This window comes from Scomber japonicus, chromosome 8 (assembly GCF_027409825.1).
Source record: "Scomber japonicus isolate fScoJap1 chromosome 8, fScoJap1.pri, whole genome shotgun sequence".
Lineage (NCBI taxonomy): Eukaryota > Metazoa > Chordata > Actinopteri > Scombriformes > Scombridae > Scomber > Scomber japonicus.
Genome location: NC_070585.1, coordinates 20,405,318 through 20,423,496, shown reverse-complemented (window position 1 = coordinate 20,423,496; position 18,179 = coordinate 20,405,318). Strand labels below are relative to the sequence as shown.

Below are 18,179 nucleotides of genomic sequence, written 5' to 3'. Positions count from 1 at the left end.
AAAAATGTCATCTTGACAAGTTATTCACACAAAACAAGCAAATGTGTAATCAAACTGCTCTATATGCAACACCACAACAAATAACACGCTTAGTTTCACAGAAGAATTACATTTAAAACAATGCAAGCTGACAGACAAAAAAAACTTTTTTTATTTTTGAAGATACTGTGTTGTGACAGTTCCATTGTCGCCGATGCACACATTTAAACATACTTGCACAAAGACATTGCTGGAACTATAAAGATTGCCATACAGGCGCATATATTTGGGCGCTTGACCCGAATTTTAAAGACTCAAAATACTGTCATCTTGATTTGGAAATCATGAACTTTCACACTCGTCTATAGGCAGAGTGTAGTAGGCTGATGGGTTTATTTTTTTTTCAATACTGAGTTTATGCTACGAATTGACATCTATTTCTGATTCTATAAAAGTAAAATACACAAAAAAGTTGAAATTTAGCCAAAAATAAAGATATCAACAGAACCGTTTTATAGCTTCTTAGCTCAACTGAACTCAGTTCTACAAAGTCAATGATTTACATGTCAATGGTCTCATAAAGAAAATAAAAAGTGACGGAAATATCTGCATTATATACTATAGACAAATCCATAATATTCATATAGATGATTTCTTCGATCCAAATAAGACACATGTAGGCCTATTGGTTAAAAAGAAAGAAAAAAACAAACAAACAAAAAAACAGAAGGATACAATCGCGATGTTGGAGCTTTAGAGTTTATCATTTGTTCAATGTTAAGCTGGTTATGACCAAAACTGTACAGTTTCTTGTTAGAAAAACATTTCCATAAATATCATTTAAGTTTCAGAACTTATACCCATAATTAAATTACAAATTGATAAATATGGCATCATGGATATGTATTTACAACGGTATTAACAAAAGGCAACGTTATATTCAACGGTAACAATCGTAACCTAATACCACATTTCTCCACCTGAAAACGGACGTTGACAACAGATTCGACCCCATCAAACAAGGAAATACATTCACGAGTATAATATTTATTTATGATTTTTTTTTCTGTGTTCAAGTTCATGACAAAGACTTTGGCACGTTTCTTAAGACTGTTTGAAGTTCCAACAATCAATTGAAGAGGCGACAACAAGCGCATCACCGTCATATAAAACAGCGTGAAATATTCTTCCTTTTTATTCTTTTTTTTTAAATAAAAATTTTGAGAAAATACATAAAATGAAAAATAAAACAATTTTTTTATTTCTGAAATCTGTAAACTAAAAGATAAAAAAACATTTATTTATACTGAGAAAGTATTACGTTTTTTTTTGTTTAATTGTGATTGATTTTGATTTCCTCAAAATTGCGGAATAAAAGTCAATTTTCGTGATCCTGAGAACGGACGTGGCCTGCTTGGTGCTGGCTTTTGCTCTCATCTCCTGTTGCTGTTGTCCCAAAATCCCATTTGTGTGTGTGTCTGACAGTGTGTGTGTGTGTGTGTGTATGTGTGTATGTGAGCGTATGTGTCTGTGTCTGTGTGTGTATGTGTGTGTGTGTGTGTGTCTGTGTGTGTGTGTGTGTGTGTGTGTGTGAGAAGTGAACAGGAATAGTTTTTAAGGGTTTTTTTTCATCCTCATTTATCCTCAACCCCGTGGTCCACATTGAGAAGAGAGTTTGTTCTTCTGACTTCAAACGTACCATTCATTAAAGTTGGGTGCCAGTCCTTCGCTGTGACCAGACGTGTTTTGCACGGCTGACGGCGGTGTTTTTGTCGGGTCCTCGGTGGTGGCTGAAACCAGCACTGGCGGTGTGGATGACTCGTATCCGGAGCTTGCTGCTGGAGACGATTCAGATCCTTGAGACTCATGTACCTGCATTAAAAAAAACCAAACAAACAAGGACGACATTAACGTTCAGTCGCTGACACTTCATTAATGCTCTTAAAGTGGCTTGATATGGAGATTATGTCTGGATGTTTATAGGAAAACTATAACAGCAGCAAACTTGAAACAGGCACATCCTCTGCACTGCAAAACATACCCACATTAACTTCTCTTAAAATGTAAAATGTTTCCTTAAAGTACATTTTTTAAATATCAGTTGATATAATCATTTATAATAATTAAACGTTTCTGCTTAAAATGAGGTTTCATTCACTTTCATAAACAAAACATAGAGGCAAACGTCAGTCTAGTGTCAAATAATTACTACAAGTGGAATACACACAATCCACGTGTTACTATATTTCAATCAACTAAGATTTGAAGTATCGTAATAAGTTAACTGCATGTTAAATAGTGTTTTTTGCAGCTTGACAGTGATATTTCATCTGAGAAAGTGCCTGAAGTTGTGATAGTCCTTGTCTGTTGGGGGTGGTGGAGTGTCTCTGTGTGTGTGTGTGTGTGTGTGTGAGAGAGAGAGAGAGAGTGAGTGTGTGTGTGTGTGTGTGTTAATGTGTTTAAGGAGTAATGAAGACGTTAATTACCTTCATGTGTTTCCTGAGAGAGCTGGGGTGTGTGTATGACTTGTCGCACACTTTGCAGATGTATGGCTTGTCTGATGTGTGCACATGCATGTGCTTTTTCCTGTCGCTGCTGTTGGCGAAGCGTCTGTCACAGCCATCAAATTCACACTTAAACGGCTTCTCACCTGCAAGATTAAACACACACACACACATACGCACACACATACATACACACAGGTCGTGAATTACTCCAATAGTCCACAAACAAACTCCCATTGTAACACCACCTGTAAACCCAGAAGCTCGGAGATGTAAATTGTCTACAGACTGCAGCCTATTATATAACAGAGTAACCTACATTTTCGGGGCGACATGGATACAGCTCCACTACTACACGCTGCTCTGTCAGGCTTTATTTATTCAAGAGGCCTGCTCCTTCATGCTACTACTAGCCTGCTCTGTGCGTCTGCTCTCATATAGTAAACAGTGAATCAACAGGGCATTTTCTGCACCATGCCATGGGCGAACACGGAGCAGGAAATCTAAACACAGACAGAAAACAATTGTATGAGACGCACAAAAAGCAATAAAGTCTTTAGTCTTCCTAAATAGCCTACACAGCTAATAGAACAACACTTCCAGTTTGAAAAGTGAGTAAAGTATATCTGTGGTATATAAACAGTATTATACACAACTCCTCAGCACAAAACACGAGTTATAATGAGATTTAACAGAACATTAAAGTTGTTCCAGGGACTTACATCACATTTAGTGCATTATGGGACCACGGCTGATTTATCCATGTGGTTAATAATGATAAACAGCACAAACAACAATTTGACAACAGCAGTAAAAACTATTCAGCGTTGGCCCAAGTTCTCAAATGGTACTTGTAAACAACACAAAACATGCACTCTTAATTTTGGAGCACTCTGAAACAATATGTATGGGGACAACATTTCTTTTCTCAATAGCTACATGCTTTAAATATTATTTTACGCACGTCGTTAGGCTACACCGTATTGTTGATGCCTACCTGTATGTGTTCTTTTGTGGATTTTCAAATTTTCCGATCTGGCGAATATTTTCCCACATCCGGGGAACGGGCATGGGAACGGTTTCTCGCCTGTGTGCACACGGATGTGGTTGACGAGTTTGTACTTGGCCTTAAAAGATTTCCCTTCTCTCGGACAGTCCTCCCAGTAGCAGATGTGGTTGCTCTGCTCGGGGCCGCCGACGTGCTCCATGGACACATGAGTGACCATCTCATGCATGGTGCTGAAAGTCCTATCACAAGTCTTTTTGGGTCTGTTCATCTGGTTCTCGTCTATCCATTTGCAGGATAATTCTTGTTTAATCGGCTGCCTCATGTATCTAAAGAAGGCCCCTGGACCGTGGTGTGTCGGCACATTCATCCCCATGTTCATATTGATAGGATGGTTGTAGTTGTGGAGCTGAGCCCCGTAGGGGTCCGTCCGAGGGCTTGCGACCGGACGGTACGGATCAGGTCTTCCGAAAATGTCCCCTCGTAAGCCAAGATGCATTTGGCTGTTAACTACATGTCCACTCGGTGAAGTGTGGCTCACCCCCTGGTCGTGAAGTCCTGGAAACAACAGATGTCCGGGGTTATCGGTGATCCCCGGCGGCCCGTGGAGGCTCCCCGCCGAAGCTGCAAAGATCCCATGCTGGGCGCTCGGCGCTGTGGGCTCTCCAACGCTCCGGTTCCGGAAGAGAAAGTCCCGTGTTGAATTGAACGCTCCCCCACTGTACGAGCCCACCTGCCCGCCGTGAGAGTGTCCCAGCGCGGCTGCATATCCAGTGGCTTGCGGGGTGAAAGCTGATGTCTGACTGGAGGCAATATCGTGAGCTACGGGGCTGATTTTGAACGCTGCGGAGTGGGAGGAATCGGAGAAAGGATTGAGTCCCAGACTCGGGTCTCTGTTACCGATTTCGTGGTGCCTTGGTGTCCCGAAACCCCCCATTCCTAACGATGCGAACTGCGGACCGCTATCAAGAAGCATAGTCATGAGCTTGAAGCAAACTTAGGAGATGTGAAGAAAACAGAAAATAAATTTAAAATCCAGTTTAGCGGAGCGCGCAAGCTGCAAACGCCGCGCCGAGATTTACCACGTTTTGCACAAAAAAATCCTGAAATAAAAAAAACCAAACCAAGCCAAAACGGGGAAAAATCCTATGCGTAAAGAGTTGGGAGAAAAAAAACTCCCGTTGACTGCGATCCGTGAGAAAGAGGATCAAACTTCCCCCCCTTTCCAGGCGGATGATGTCCTTGGACTGATAAAGTCAATCACTCACTCCCAGAACATAAATGAACTCGGGAGGCAGTGCTACGACAACCAATCAGCGCTTAGCTACCCTTCTGACACGTGACTTCGAAGGAGGGTGTTAATTGGCTAGATTTCTGGTGATTGGCACAGTTTGGTATTGAAGATGGCAGGTCGTCTCGATTGGGTTCATTTGATTGGCTCTTACAGGCATTATTTTGCAGGTATACAGAGCACTCTAGCGCAGATCCTATGTGTTATATGTGCGGCGCATGGCTCACGCAGTCCTATGCAATTTACTCCACCAGAAACTCCACAATACTTGTACATAAAATAGAATATATAAATAGAATATGTGCAAGCTGTAATATCTGCTGCAGGTTTTTTTTTCATAAACAGAATCCGCACAAAACTTATTTTAAAGAAACAATATAAATAATATTATGCTTTCTTCATTCATAAAAAGTTTTCATTACATTTTGAAAGTAAATTAACTTTTTTCACAAGAGCCTGTATGTTCATAGAAATCTGAAATTACTGACTTATATGTTGTATCCAAGTGATATTTTTGTGAAGTCTCTATCTATCTATCTATCTATCTATCTATCTATCTATCTATCTATCTATCTATCTATCTATCTATCTATCTATCTATCTATCTATCTATCTATCTATCTATCTATATTGACTTATCTGCGTGCTTTTTCCTCTTTCATGTGACCAGTTTGGCTCTTATTAACTGAAAACTTGAATGTACTTGGCACAGTTCCAAAATGTGGCTTTCTTGAAGCCGCTTGAAAGGGGAGGGGGTATTTTCTTTTTTTTTTTTTTTTTTCTTTTTTTTTTGCAAAGCTCTATAGGGTGTAAGACGGAGGAATAAAGGACAGAAAGAAAGATGGCAGTAATTGTAATATCCTGAGATTTTTTCGCTCAGCCAAAAAATTCGTGCCATTGAGCAAGTTTCACAGGGCTGCCGCTGACTCGCTGCAGGACACATAAAATCTGATCAAGTTCAGAGACGCGCTGAGTGCTTCAAGCGGCGCTTTTTAACTCCAATCCTTTCACATCCTTTTCCCCCCTCAATCTGTCCCAGGAAGGAGCTCACATTCTTTATTTTAGGGGATCTGGACTAAAGAAAAAAAAAAAAAAATCTTCAAATCAGTCCCTCACTCTGCTTTCGCCCTCAACCTACTGCATTCACTCCCCGAACATTTCCTCGAGAAAGAGTTATAGATTGAAAAGGTGAGTTTTCTTACTTATCTGTCATCTTTTAGTATGACTAAGAAGCTGGTATGATGTATGCCAGTGTAAAGTGCATGTTTTAGAAATATGTGAAAGTACAGTTTATTATATTTAGGTTCTGGAGGTATGTACGCATGTGATTTCGTTTTCTTGATGTGAAGATAGCCTGTTTAGGCCTGTTACTCATATGGTAATTTAATTGTTGCGAGAACCTGCATACCTCTTTGTTATGGTCGCCGTAAACTTGCGCTTTTTACACATAACTCAACAACTTATCTGAAGCAAAACGACGAATGAGATCCCTTCCATCTTCCCTTTTCCTCCGTAAGATGCTCTCTCTCTCTCTCTCTCTCTCTCTCTCTCTCTCTCTCTCTCTCTCTCTCTCTCTCTCTCTCTCTCTCTCTCTCTCCCTTTTCTCTCTCTCTCCCCCCTCTCTCTCGCCACCAAGGCATAACCTCTCACAGTTTACTCCCCTTTCACTCACTCACTCGACTTCTCACACAGCACACACACACACACACACACACACACACACACACACACACACACACACACACACACACACACACACACACACATACCCAACCACATACGCACGCACGCAAAACGCTAACTGAGTTTGCCTTTGCAGTTTTACACTATGTGATTTATGGCGACCTTTGTGAACCTCCACAAGTGACAAGCAGCCTGTTAAGGTTTTCCTGTATTCCCTCCATATTTTATTGGCTTGTTGAAACTCGAAGGCTCAATAAGCCAATTAAGGTTATATGCGTGTATTTGCAGCCATATTATCACTGTGAAATAATTAAGTAACATGGTTTAGATGAGTCACAAATGTTTGTGAGCAACGGAACAGCGTAGGCACTGAGCTCTTGCTGAGGAGGGTGGAGGGTGGGGGGGGGGGGGGCTGTCATCAGTTAGGCCTAATGTAAAGCAACTGTTGCATGATGAACAATTTTAAACAACTGCAGGTCTCTTCTGGTACAGTGATATTTCTTAAATATTTATTTATTTAATTAGTTTTTGAAGGGCTTCAAACACATTTTCTAATGATATGTCATGTGACAAAGCTAGGATATACTTTGACTATTAGTTTCAAAATTCTTGTTGAAAAAAAATCTGCCTCTGCCTTTTTATGAAAGGAGCAGACTGCTTCAGCGCTTTAATAGTCATTTTTTACTGGACAATAGAAAATGGGGAAACTTAAGAAACAGGGAGAAAGACAGCTTTATAGACCTCCTGTAAAGCTGCACTTTTGTTAACCGTTTGGCTCACTCAAACCAAATATTTTACACCGCTGCTCGAGCGTGCCGCACTTTGCTATGACATTTTCACCACCTTTTTTTTGACAACTCTATTTTATTTCATTCTGGAAATATTAGCTCAGTTAAATTGTCTTGTTTTTATATTTAAAAACAATGTGTTGTATTTATTTCAATTATAAGAGATATTAATTGTAATTGTAGAAAACTGTAAATATGCTTCATTTTTCAGCTCCAGTGTCTGACACAATTTGAAAAATGTCACGATTAATTTAATGTAGGCGTAATGCAACATCTGAATTATAGCAGGTTGTTCTGTAGGAGTGCAATGTGTATAATTTGATTATTTAGTTATCTCTGCTGGGATTACCTCATTGGGCGTTGGGATACCCCATTGGTTATAACATAATCTTCTACTAACTGAGCATGCGCGTTACCTTTTTAAAATATCACAATATTGTAGTGTGCATACCTCAGTGACAGTAGGCCCATGCTGTTGGAAAAGAGCAGAACATAATCATCAGGCTTAATGGTAAACTACTAACATTTATGCATTTATTAGAACTAGACTGGTTAGTGCCTGAAGCTTTATGTCAGTGCATTTCAATATTTTTCTAAATGATCTAAATGCATGATCATTATTTTCTTTTCTCAACAAATTGGTCTGTAGCAGCCCAGTCTTCAGGATTTTTTTTTTCTTTGAGCAAACTTGAGTGATTTTTTTTTTCTTCAATCCATGTTGTCTGGCCTGTAGCCTACAACTATACTTGGCTGGCTCAGGCTGCTAGTACTATAGACAAGTTTGTGGACTTGTAGTTAACTCAATAGTGACCAAACAAAAGTGAAATCTGCTTCTGCAATACCATATAATACCATATTACTTCAATTTATTACATACCACTGTATTTGAATGTGTTTTTCCAATTTTTACCTTCTAAACACAGAAAAAAATGATAAATGCTTCCCAGTGGTGCGAATGAATGACTGCTACAGTGATTTACTATTTTGCTAAAAATGTACATTGTGTGAACTTGCAGGTTTTTGTGGTGGTGTAAGGTGGCATATCATAACTCTCAGACCCACATTTTAAAAACGGAGTCTTAATTGTTGTTTTTCTTATGCTTCTTGGGGTGCATTTTCCACAACATTTTTCTTCAGAGCCCTAAACAGTAAAATGTTCAGGTTCTGCTTTGCATTCATACTTTCATTCAGATTCATACTTGTGATTTCATACATTATCTGAATAAAATAAATTACCATTTTGGCTCACGTTAGTTTCAATTATAGTACGGCTGTTTACCAACTACAATCATCATTTATATCCTCCCATTTTTCAGAATGCTCATCATTTTACAAAAATCAAATATTTACTCCATGCATTTTATTTTCAAATACATGCAGCCTGCTTGTGTCAAATGTTATTATATGTTTTTTTTCCGCAAGTGTAGCAGCTGATGACTACTCAGGTTTTGTCTAGACACTAGAGCGTTACATGACGAATGACAATTTCACTGTGTTTGTAATTTGTAATTTCACAATGTAATGCCTGACTGTATTGCATTGCTATCGGGTATAGTTCTGGGCTGCGGATGTGTTTGTTTTCTTTTGTCTATCAGTGAAGAAACAGACTCAGGAGCGTTTTTTTTGTCATTCTGCATTCACTTCATAGGATTCAACACAGGTTTACATGGGCATATAGCGCAATAGCTGCACAAATCATTGTCTATATTTCATAGGTTATATGGTCAGCTGGATCTAGAGTGACTGCTGTTCGGTGTTTGCCTTCATATGGCTGATGGAGAGGGCTAATTGACTTCTTGCTGTGATTTACTGGAGCATCTGTCTGCAAATGGACTCATCCCAAACCTGTTAATTCATCTAAATTTCATAAAGTCATGGCATGACTGTGCCCTGCCATCCCTCACCAATAATATCGCAGCACACGCCACAATTACGCTTACAGTTGTTTAAATGTACACACACACATTAGATATCCCTGTTATTACCACATACAGTAGATGAACACACGTTTGTCTGGCACACACAGATTTGGATACATGATCAAATTAATTTTGTTATTTTTCCTTCTCTGTTTATTTTTCACAATATTTTGTGTTACATTCACGTGAGTCACCGACCAGTATAGTTTGCGATTCTTATATTCATATACACACATTTACACTTATTTATGTGCGCGCATCTGTTTATCACTTTTGTGTGAATATTTTCCAAACAACTTAGTTAACATTATTTTACAAGATTTTTTTTCGTATGGCTATCCAGGGTTTAAAAAAGAAAATGTTCAGAATTTTCATTCCAATTTATGAAATGGCATTAAAACAATGGCTTTTGCACTGGGATCAGATTTATTTATTTTCTGTGTAGCATCTTTGCCATTTATTTGCTCCAGATTTACTGTACTGGGAGTGACTTGGACCTTTATGGATGTATTCCCTGACATGAGTGTTTTGATGCTTGGGAGTGATATTTTGAATGCAACAGTCAGTAGGATTTTGTCTGGCCTGTCAACCAAACCAACACAAATAACCGGATTTATAAAGCTAGAGGGCTGCTGGGAGGTGGGGGATTGCAGATGTCAAAAAATAAAAATTTGGTACATTTGAGATATTTAGACTGAAAGTGTGTATGCATTCATGTGTAGTAAAATAGAAAAGTGTAAATGTTTTGTCGCTATACAGATTCTTATGTAAGAATAAGATATTTTGCGAAATTTAAAGAATAAATCTGGAAAGCTGTTAGAGTAACATGACAATGTCCTAAACAAAGTAGGAAATAATTGCAGTACATATTTGCATGTCTTTTCCATTACTGTTGTACAGTAATCGTATTGTATGATGCTCTGAAGCTAAGCTTACCACTCCAAGTCAGATCCTGTAAAATTAAAGTTTGGTTAAACTTATCTGGCAAATTCGAAACACAAATTTACTCATTAAATTCTTGAATTCACATTATTACACTTACTAACCGCATTGGAGACAAATGAATAGACTTGTAATTTATGGAAAACTGCTTATTAGGCTAAACTCTAATTAAGTTATGACCATATTAGGGGCAATTTGTACATTTAGGCAAATTTAGATGTCATGAGTATTTAAATGATCATATTCTTAAAACGGTATATTACAGTGAAAGGTCCGTATTGCACACACTTCACTGGCTCTTAGCCTAATTTACTGATAGGTGAACCAAAACAGACTCATAAAATTGTGGTGTCATGTTAAATCACAAATGTGGACATCTTGTTTGGCCTTTTTTCCTCCTTTTTTTTCTAGTTGCAAGTAAGGAGCTCAATTGATTTAGAGCGCAGGTCTGTGAGCCCTTTATGTTATCTGAATGACAGATTGGAAACTTTCAGTTTATTGGCCTTCAACCCTCAATCATTCTCGGAAATGCGTTGGGTTAAAGGTTGACAAACATGAGCGTCTATTACAATCATGACTGAATTAGGCCAGTCCTGGGCCTGTCTACTATTTTGCGGCACTTAATATCAAGTGGGCCCCCCTTGCTTTGTCTCTGCCTAGGATCCACTGCAGGTGACGTCAGCATAACAATGTAGAAAGGTTTTTTTTTCCTTCTATTTTTTTTTTTCAGAAAAAGTTGAAAATTCCGCCATTAGCTACAATCTTAAAGGGTTTTCCTTCTTAAACCTATAATCTGCAGTCCAGAGCCGCGTGCCTCTTCGTCTAGATTGAAATAAAAGCAACAGATAAAGGAATTTGGCTAAACTGGACTAGGTAGAGAGGCAGTGCGTTGATAGGCTACAATCACAGCCACGTACGTCAAAGCTAAGAGAAATATGTGCTTCACAGAGGAGCATGGAAAGCGTGGAGCTGCTGTCCTCACAGCACCCCACAAGTAAGAAAGTTTATGAACAGTGCAGCCTGTCCTCTGCTGTGTGTCACTTCTTCATTTATATTTTACCCCAACTGAGCCAGCTGAAACATGCATGCTTGTTCATTTGTCTTAATTAGAAGTGTGTTTGTTGATATAATAGTTTATATATTCTCAAACCTACAATAGTACATCCTGTTCTGTATGCTCCAGTTACACTGCTGGAAAATGTCTTCTTGAAATAACTTTTTAAAAAGATATTTGCGCTGTCCGGTGAGTCATGCAGAACTACTTGTTGCTTTGGATTGGAAAAGTTTTATTTTTATTTTTTTAGGACATGAGGACAACAAGTCGTGTAGGCTATGTGTGTTCATGTAAATGCATTAAGGTGAAAGTGTAACACAGAGATACTCCTACCTCCATCAGGACATGTCTTATTATAGAAAACGTGCCGTCTTGTTTGTGACTCGCAGACTCATTGTTAATGTTTTTAATATTTTTAGACAACAGGCTGAGTTATTAGAATAACTTTTCTGTAACTTTCACTGTTTTTTCCAAACTGGAACTCCACTCAGAAGGCGAGTCGTGACAGTAATTGGGCTGGACATGCAGTGGTCAGTCTCTCTGTTATTCCTGCGGGGCAGGAGTGGGACATTTGCTCTGGCAAGATTTCCAGTGAAATAAAAGAAAAGAGATCGGCTGTGAGTGTCTTGTGTTTTGCCCCTCTGTGCATTTAATCACTTGACTTTCATCAGATGGTTATTATTAAACATTAACCCGCGCGTTTTTCCACGTCTAGATTTAGAGAAGGGGTCTTACAAGGCGCCTGAAGTTAGAGACGCAGCAATATTTGGGAGTATCGCGGCACATTTCAAAGCATTTTCTCTGCGATATTTGAAAACGGAGTCGTGCGGTGAACGCCTGCGTGTCCCTTTTAAAACAAACCCAGCGCCTGTCAATCACAGCGCATTCCAACCAATCCCAAAGCTCCCTTTTTAAAAGCAGGTTTGCCTGCTGTGCTTTTATATTGCACCATGGCCTGTTTCGAAGCATTTTTACTACCACGGTTATTGCCACAAATCAAGAGGGCAAAGTGAACGGCATGGGACTCACACCAACTTTAACGAAATTGAGTCTGGTTCCTACTTCTGCGAAGTTTACGGCCAAGAATTTCACATGCAGATGATATACAACACGGAACATGGAAACAGAATTTCTAGGTGCATCCTGAGTGCCGAATTGGTTGATTTTGCAAACGCATAGCCAAACTCACAACAAAACATGACAAGCCTTTCGAGGTTTAGTGGCTGCCCTCTCTCTTGCGTCAACCCCGGGGAGAGCAATACTGAACCCAGCGTGGTGCTGCCACCTTTGGCAGGAGAGCACATGGGACACCCCACTGGCAGTTCCTTAAAACTCTGCCCCTCGCACAATTTGCGAGACTACCCCGAGACGAGGTCCAGTGCATATGTTGACCATTCGGTTCCCAATTTTTCAGACTCTGGATACCCCAGCAGCCACCGGTTAGAGCACAGCCCTAGGGGCATTATCATTGGAGCCAATCTTACTGGAGCCGGCATGCCACCCGTCACTGATCAACTGGCATCAAGAGCTAACCAACATGGCGGGATTGGAAGGTATCGTGACTTTCACGGCTGCAGAGACAACAGAAGCCATGCTTTTTTCACAAGTTATCAGGAGCAGGCCCATGGCTCTAGCGACGCTACTCGAGATCTCGGCGGCCAGATGATGCTGGGTCTACCTGGCGACCTCCTCACCCGGACTCACCCTTATGGCCAAACTATCAGCCCCAAGGGAAACAGCCAGCAACTTGTCACACAATTCCTGGGTCTGTACAAGCCCTTGAACATGGCAATTCAGCGTGGAGGAGGCGACGCTTTCCTCAGGTGCTCTAAACAAACAGTGAAGCCTGAGCTGGTGTGCAAGTGGAGTGACGGCCAAGAGGGGGTTGGGAAGCTGGCTTGCTCCAGAGCCTTCGGGACCATGTATGAACTTGTCACCCATGTGACAGTGGAGCATGTCGGAGGACCAGACCACTCTGAGTATGTGTGTCACTGGGAGAACTGTGCGAGGGACAGGAAGCCTTTCAAAGCCAAATACAAACTGGTGAACCACGTCAGAGTCCACACAGGGGAAAAGCCCTTTCCCTGCCCCTTTCACGGCTGTGAGAAAGTTTTTGCAAGATCAGAAAATTTAAAGATCCACAAGAGGACCCACACAGGTTAGTTCATAATCCCAATAAAATGTACCATTTAAAAAAAACAACAAACAACCATGATAATAATAAAAACACATTTTCATTGGTGACATTTTTATTTAAAATTTGGTCAGAATTTTCAACTTCACAAGCACTTTCATTTATATTGATCAGTTTTGCAGTGTTTGTTTGTGTGATCATATTTATTTTTTATTTTTCATGATTTAATATATGATGAAAATAGAATTCATTATTATTATTATTATTATTATTATTATTATTATTGACGTTGTTTGCTGGTGCTGGTATTATTTAGGCCTCCATTTTTGTAAAAATGTTGTCATGCAGAGCTTCTCGCGCTGGTTCTAGCCGTTTCTTTTTGTGCTGCTGTCTGCCTTTTGCGGCTGGGGGGTGGTGGGGGGGCATCTAAAGGCTCCTTGCAGGAAACACAGGCGAGTAGTAGTAAAACTGTTACGAACGAGTATAGTCTGCGGGCCTAGTGGTTTGGGTGCCTCTCCCACTTCATTCAGTGAAATTATTAAATAAATGCCGGGACACCGGAGAGCTGTGACGTAGCCGTTACGCTGTCTCTACCTCCCAGGGACTCAGTTCATGTGATGTGCACAGGAACAGTAGCACAGCACAGCACACAGTGATGCAAGGAGGAAATATAGAAGTGGGTAGAAGGATGACCTCAAGTCAGTACAATTGGAAATAATTATGAATTTAAACAAAATGAGGCCTATTTCGAAAAGACAATACACTTATTGCCTTATCCTCCTTAAATGTCTGTCACTTTGATCGCCTGTTACTTGTCATGAAGGGTATTTCATTTTCATTTTCTTTGGGCTTTCCCTACTGCGTCCCTGACATGAGCACGCCATCTCTAGTATTGATGAAGATTTATTCTGTAATATAATCTCATTCTTCTTTTCACAGACATCAGGGGTTGTGGTAGAATTTTGACTGAAATACAGAATTTCAAATTTCAAATATAATTAACAAATGAAGTGAAAAAAGAGGCTGGAGGGGAAAAAAGGCTTTTTATTCAGCATATCCTTTTGCTTCTGGTGTACTAATGAAAGCGAAGAGACAGAAAGGGGACGCTTAATGACGTGTTATTACACAACTGCACATGCGCAGTGAATTGTTAATTAGACAATTTATGTGAGAAAATATATTAAGTATTTTTCAAATAAAAAAGACATCCATTAGCTCAGGACTATAAAATTATTATTTAACAGACTATTAAACTTTTATTTATGAGTTCAGCTCATGATTGTCCGCCCCATCAGTCTGTGTGCAGGAGGGACAGCTCAGCTGTGGGCAATTTTGTACAAAAAGATAAATTAGCATCTTGATAGCAATGATTCATTCTATGAACTGCAGTCAAACACATCTTTGTGTTTGGCCTAGCAGGCTTATTACGGATTTATAACGCCAGCCTTGTTGATTTAGTCTGCAGACTCACTGCCTCACTTGTTGCAATCAGGACGCACTAAAGTTGTTGCAGCTAGTTTGAACTCAGAGGACTTAGACACTTTTAGATGATATAAACATTTTATTGCAAATTATTACAGAATTGTGGAAACATTAATAACGGCTGATGAGGCCTGGAAAGTGTCTCACTGATCAAGGTCATCTGGAGACCTGATAGTGATTTCACAGTGTGGACAATAGAGTGTGTATGTATGTATATTCAGGTTCACGTTGTATACATAATTGTTAGATATGGAGTGCACTCAGTTGACATAGTAGCCATGAGTACTCACTTATATAGCAAAGGATAGCATGCACGGGCCTGTAAGCATATTCGTAACACGCCGTCATTTCTTTTTTCCCTGCACGTTTAGGTGAAAAACCATTTAAATGTGAGTTCGAGGGCTGCAACCGGAGGTTTGCGAACAGCAGCGACAGAAAGAAGCATTCTCACGTGCACTCCAGTGATAAACCCTACATGTGCAAGGTCAGGGGCTGCGACAAGTGTTACACCCACCCAAGCTCCCTGCGAAAGCATATGAAGCTCCACTGCAACAAGGCCCAAGTCGCCAAGAGCAGCGACGCGCGTCCTGGTGACGGGGGTCACATTGCGGAGACCAGGTCAACCCGAGTCCCGGATGGAGGCCCGATCAGCCCCCCACAACCCCCCACCTCCACCCAAGACGTCCCCATGTCCCCAGAGAGTCGAGACGAGTCGACCCCGAGGTCACGTTTCCATCACACATTTGACAGCAGTTTGGACTACTCCCCACATAGGTCACAGCCCCTATTGGACCCTTTGTTACTACAGAGAGGCAGCTACAGGTCCCAGTCCTCCCAGTACCCCTGTGGCCAGACAGGTCACACTTTTGCCCAGAGCTCGAGGACTTTCCCCTCCACATCTCCCTTTCAGAAAAGTATTGTGAATGGATGGTACACATGCCACAGCGGCGTGGACTCTTTCCCACCAAAGCAGTGTAATAACATTTCGTCTCTCTGAATTCTAGTTGGGACCCAATTTTAGGGGCTTATTTTTCATGTTATAGCCTAAGCTGTATCACTATTACTATCTGTTTGTTTGTGAATGAAATATTTAGTGACACGTTCTGAGTCATCCTATATTGGAAATCTCGCATTGCGAAGTGTGGCGAGCTTTATGTTGTCTTGAGGCCTGTTTGGTCGGGTTTGGCTCTTAGCTGCATCTCCCCACAGTATATTATATATAGGAACTTTTACAAAGTGTATATGCCTAATTGTTCGCCGTGTTACATAATTATTAAAGCTATCTATCTTACGAGAAAAAAATGACAAAGGATTTTATGGAAATCTGCGTGTTTGGTCCTCTGAATTTATAGGCTATTACTGGAAAGTAAAAGGAAAAGTATTGCTGAATGTAGCCCTACGTATAGGGGTCATTGTTGAATGTAAAATAGGTGTAATGTATGTCGGGAAAGTATAGAAACATTATTCATGTCTTTATGTATGTCGCAAGATGAAATAAATGTCTGAAAGACCTTTTCTCAAGTTTAATTTTGGGACCTAACAAGCCTGCATTATGGGCCTGAAGCACCATTTGTCTGTAATTAAAATACTGCGAGGCTCAGTAGGTTTTTACTCCTTAAAGTTCCTTTTTCGCCTTCTTTTCATTACACATTCGTACTCTTGTTTGTATTATATGTATATTTCACATTTCTGTGCAAAGTAAGACCAGTGTGAGCATAAACCACAGTGTTCGTGATACTATTAAAAACGTTTAATTAGCATAGGCCTACAGTTCTGTAGCCTACATAAGGCCACTGTATAATTAATTATGTATTCTATATTTTATTAAAGTGTCTATATTCTCTTTGATCAGGCGTGTGTGGTTAAACCCAATCAATGAATTTTCATAGAGAACTCAAACTTTTTTCATTTTTATAATTTCCAGTAGCCAACGCCATGTTTGTGCAGCGGCTTGGATACGCTCATATCCTCCAGTGTTTTTAGTCCCGTGTCAGCTCTTAAAAAGGCCTTAATGTACACAACTGACCTGACTGAGGTAAATATGCTGTGAATGAACAGTGACATTGCAGACCGGCTAAAATCTAGTGGTCACTTTAGTCCGGCGGCATGTTTTCCGTCAAAGAGCCCTTGTTTTTCTGTCAGACTTAAGTTCAGTTAACTGCGCTATGACTGTGTGAGTTTTTGGGGTACAGGTGTTTTTGCCGCCATAATGGCCGGGGTCACGCACAAACACTTTCCTAACCCTAACCCAAGAAGGCAAGTCTTCATATTGCCTTCGGCTTCCACTTGAAGTCCACTTTGCTGAATTTATATCGAATTAATCCATTTTATTCTCTCTCTCTCTCTCTCTCTCTCTCTCTCTCTCTCTCTCTCTCTCTCTCTCTCTGTCTCTCTCCCCCCCCCCCCTCTCTCTCTCTCACACACACACACACACACACACACACACTCACTCACTCACTCACTCACTCACACACTTTAAAATGTTTTACCTTGAATGTAAACACAATGCAGACCCAATTATAACCCAATAGCCTTAAAATATGGCATTGACCAAGTACTCATAACTAAACTGTCCATTCATCATTATTTATTCATAAAATTGACTGTATTACATTCATAGAATATGAGCTCCTCACTTTGAGTCTTAATATATAATTTTACTGGATTGTACTTTTCCAAATCGCAGTACCTCTCAGATATGTGCTGTTTTGTGTCATTTGGCTTGTGATAAATTTGAAAAAGTTGGCGGGGAAAAAGCAAAAAAACCCAAAACAAAGCAAAACAAAAAAAGCAAATGTTCTGTTTTTGATGCACACACTAGTTATAGTAAAATGTTTGCTTCACTTCATCCAAGGTATGGTTTTGCTGACATATTTGCTCACGTCTGCTTGTTTTTTGTACCTTCTAGAATGTAAATTTCTACAACAACTAAAAAAACAACACCTCATTATTTAGAAAAATATGCTAAAATTTCTGTTTGAAGCTTTCCGGGCAAAGCTTGAATTCAATGCCACTGCTAGTGCTGGTGCAGAGTCTATATTCATCTCAGAACACTTATTATTATCGTATAGCTCATTCTTAGTTTACCTTGTTTCCTTTGTCAAAGATTACACCTGCCAGTAAGAGTATTATTTCCTACTTAAAAGACAGAGTGTTTCGAAACTGAGGGATGATGCTAAGGTACAGTTAGGACATTTAATGATGTGTAAAAATGATGTACACAGTACATTTCTGTCTTTACACTCTTTAGCAAAGTACTGCAACAGCTTGATTATCGTGGAGGTCAGACAGGTCACAATTATGATGAATAAGGTAATGAAACTAAAATCTCCGCTCCACTGCCAGTAGCAAAGCTTTATACTCTGTACCTGTACATATGGACGTCAGCATTTTATAT

At 40.0% G+C, this 18,179-nt stretch overlaps 2 protein-coding genes across 2 annotated transcripts; one reads left to right on the top strand and one right to left on the bottom strand.

Annotated features, from left to right (window-relative positions):
- Window positions 1-1,668: 1,668 nt before the first annotated feature.
- On the bottom strand, window positions 1,669-4,471 carry zic3 (zic family member 3 heterotaxy 1 (odd-paired homolog, Drosophila)). Its single transcript, XM_053323889.1, has 3 exons — window positions 3,481-4,471; window positions 2,466-2,629; window positions 1,669-1,851 (listed from the first exon to the last, which is right to left on the bottom strand). Exons 1-3 carry the CDS (start codon window positions 4,469-4,471, stop codon window positions 1,669-1,671), a joined length of 1,338 nt encoding a protein of 445 aa, XP_053179864.1.
- A 7,892-nt stretch (window positions 4,472-12,363) lies between these two features.
- On the top strand, window positions 12,364-15,779 carry zic6 (zic family member 6). The gene is made up of 2 exons (XM_053324140.1): window positions 12,364-13,324; window positions 15,154-15,779. Exons 1-2 carry the CDS (start codon window positions 12,364-12,366, stop codon window positions 15,777-15,779), a joined length of 1,587 nt encoding a protein of 528 aa, XP_053180115.1.
- Window positions 15,780-18,179: the final 2,400 nt, after the last annotated feature.

Bases quoted from the DNA above. Each gene is read 5' to 3' on its own strand.
- zic3 (XM_053323889.1), bottom strand. From the start codon at position 4,471: ATGACTATGCTTCTTGATAGCGGTCCGCAGTTCGCATCGTTAGGAATG. The intron at 2,630-3,480 runs GTAGGCATCAAC...TTAATCTTGCAG, and splicing joins CCACAAAAGAACACATACAG to GTGAGAAGCCGTTTAAGTGT. The intron at 1,852-2,465 runs GTAATTAACGTC...TTTTTAATGCAG, and splicing joins CTCTCAGGAAACACATGAAG to GTACATGAGTCTCAAGGATC.
- zic6 (XM_053324140.1), top strand. From the start codon at position 12,364: ATGACAAGCCTTTCGAGGTTTAGTGGCTGCCCTCTCTCTTGCGTCAAC. The intron at 13,325-15,153 runs GTTAGTTCATAA...CTGCACGTTTAG, and splicing joins CCACAAGAGGACCCACACAG to GTGAAAAACCATTTAAATGT.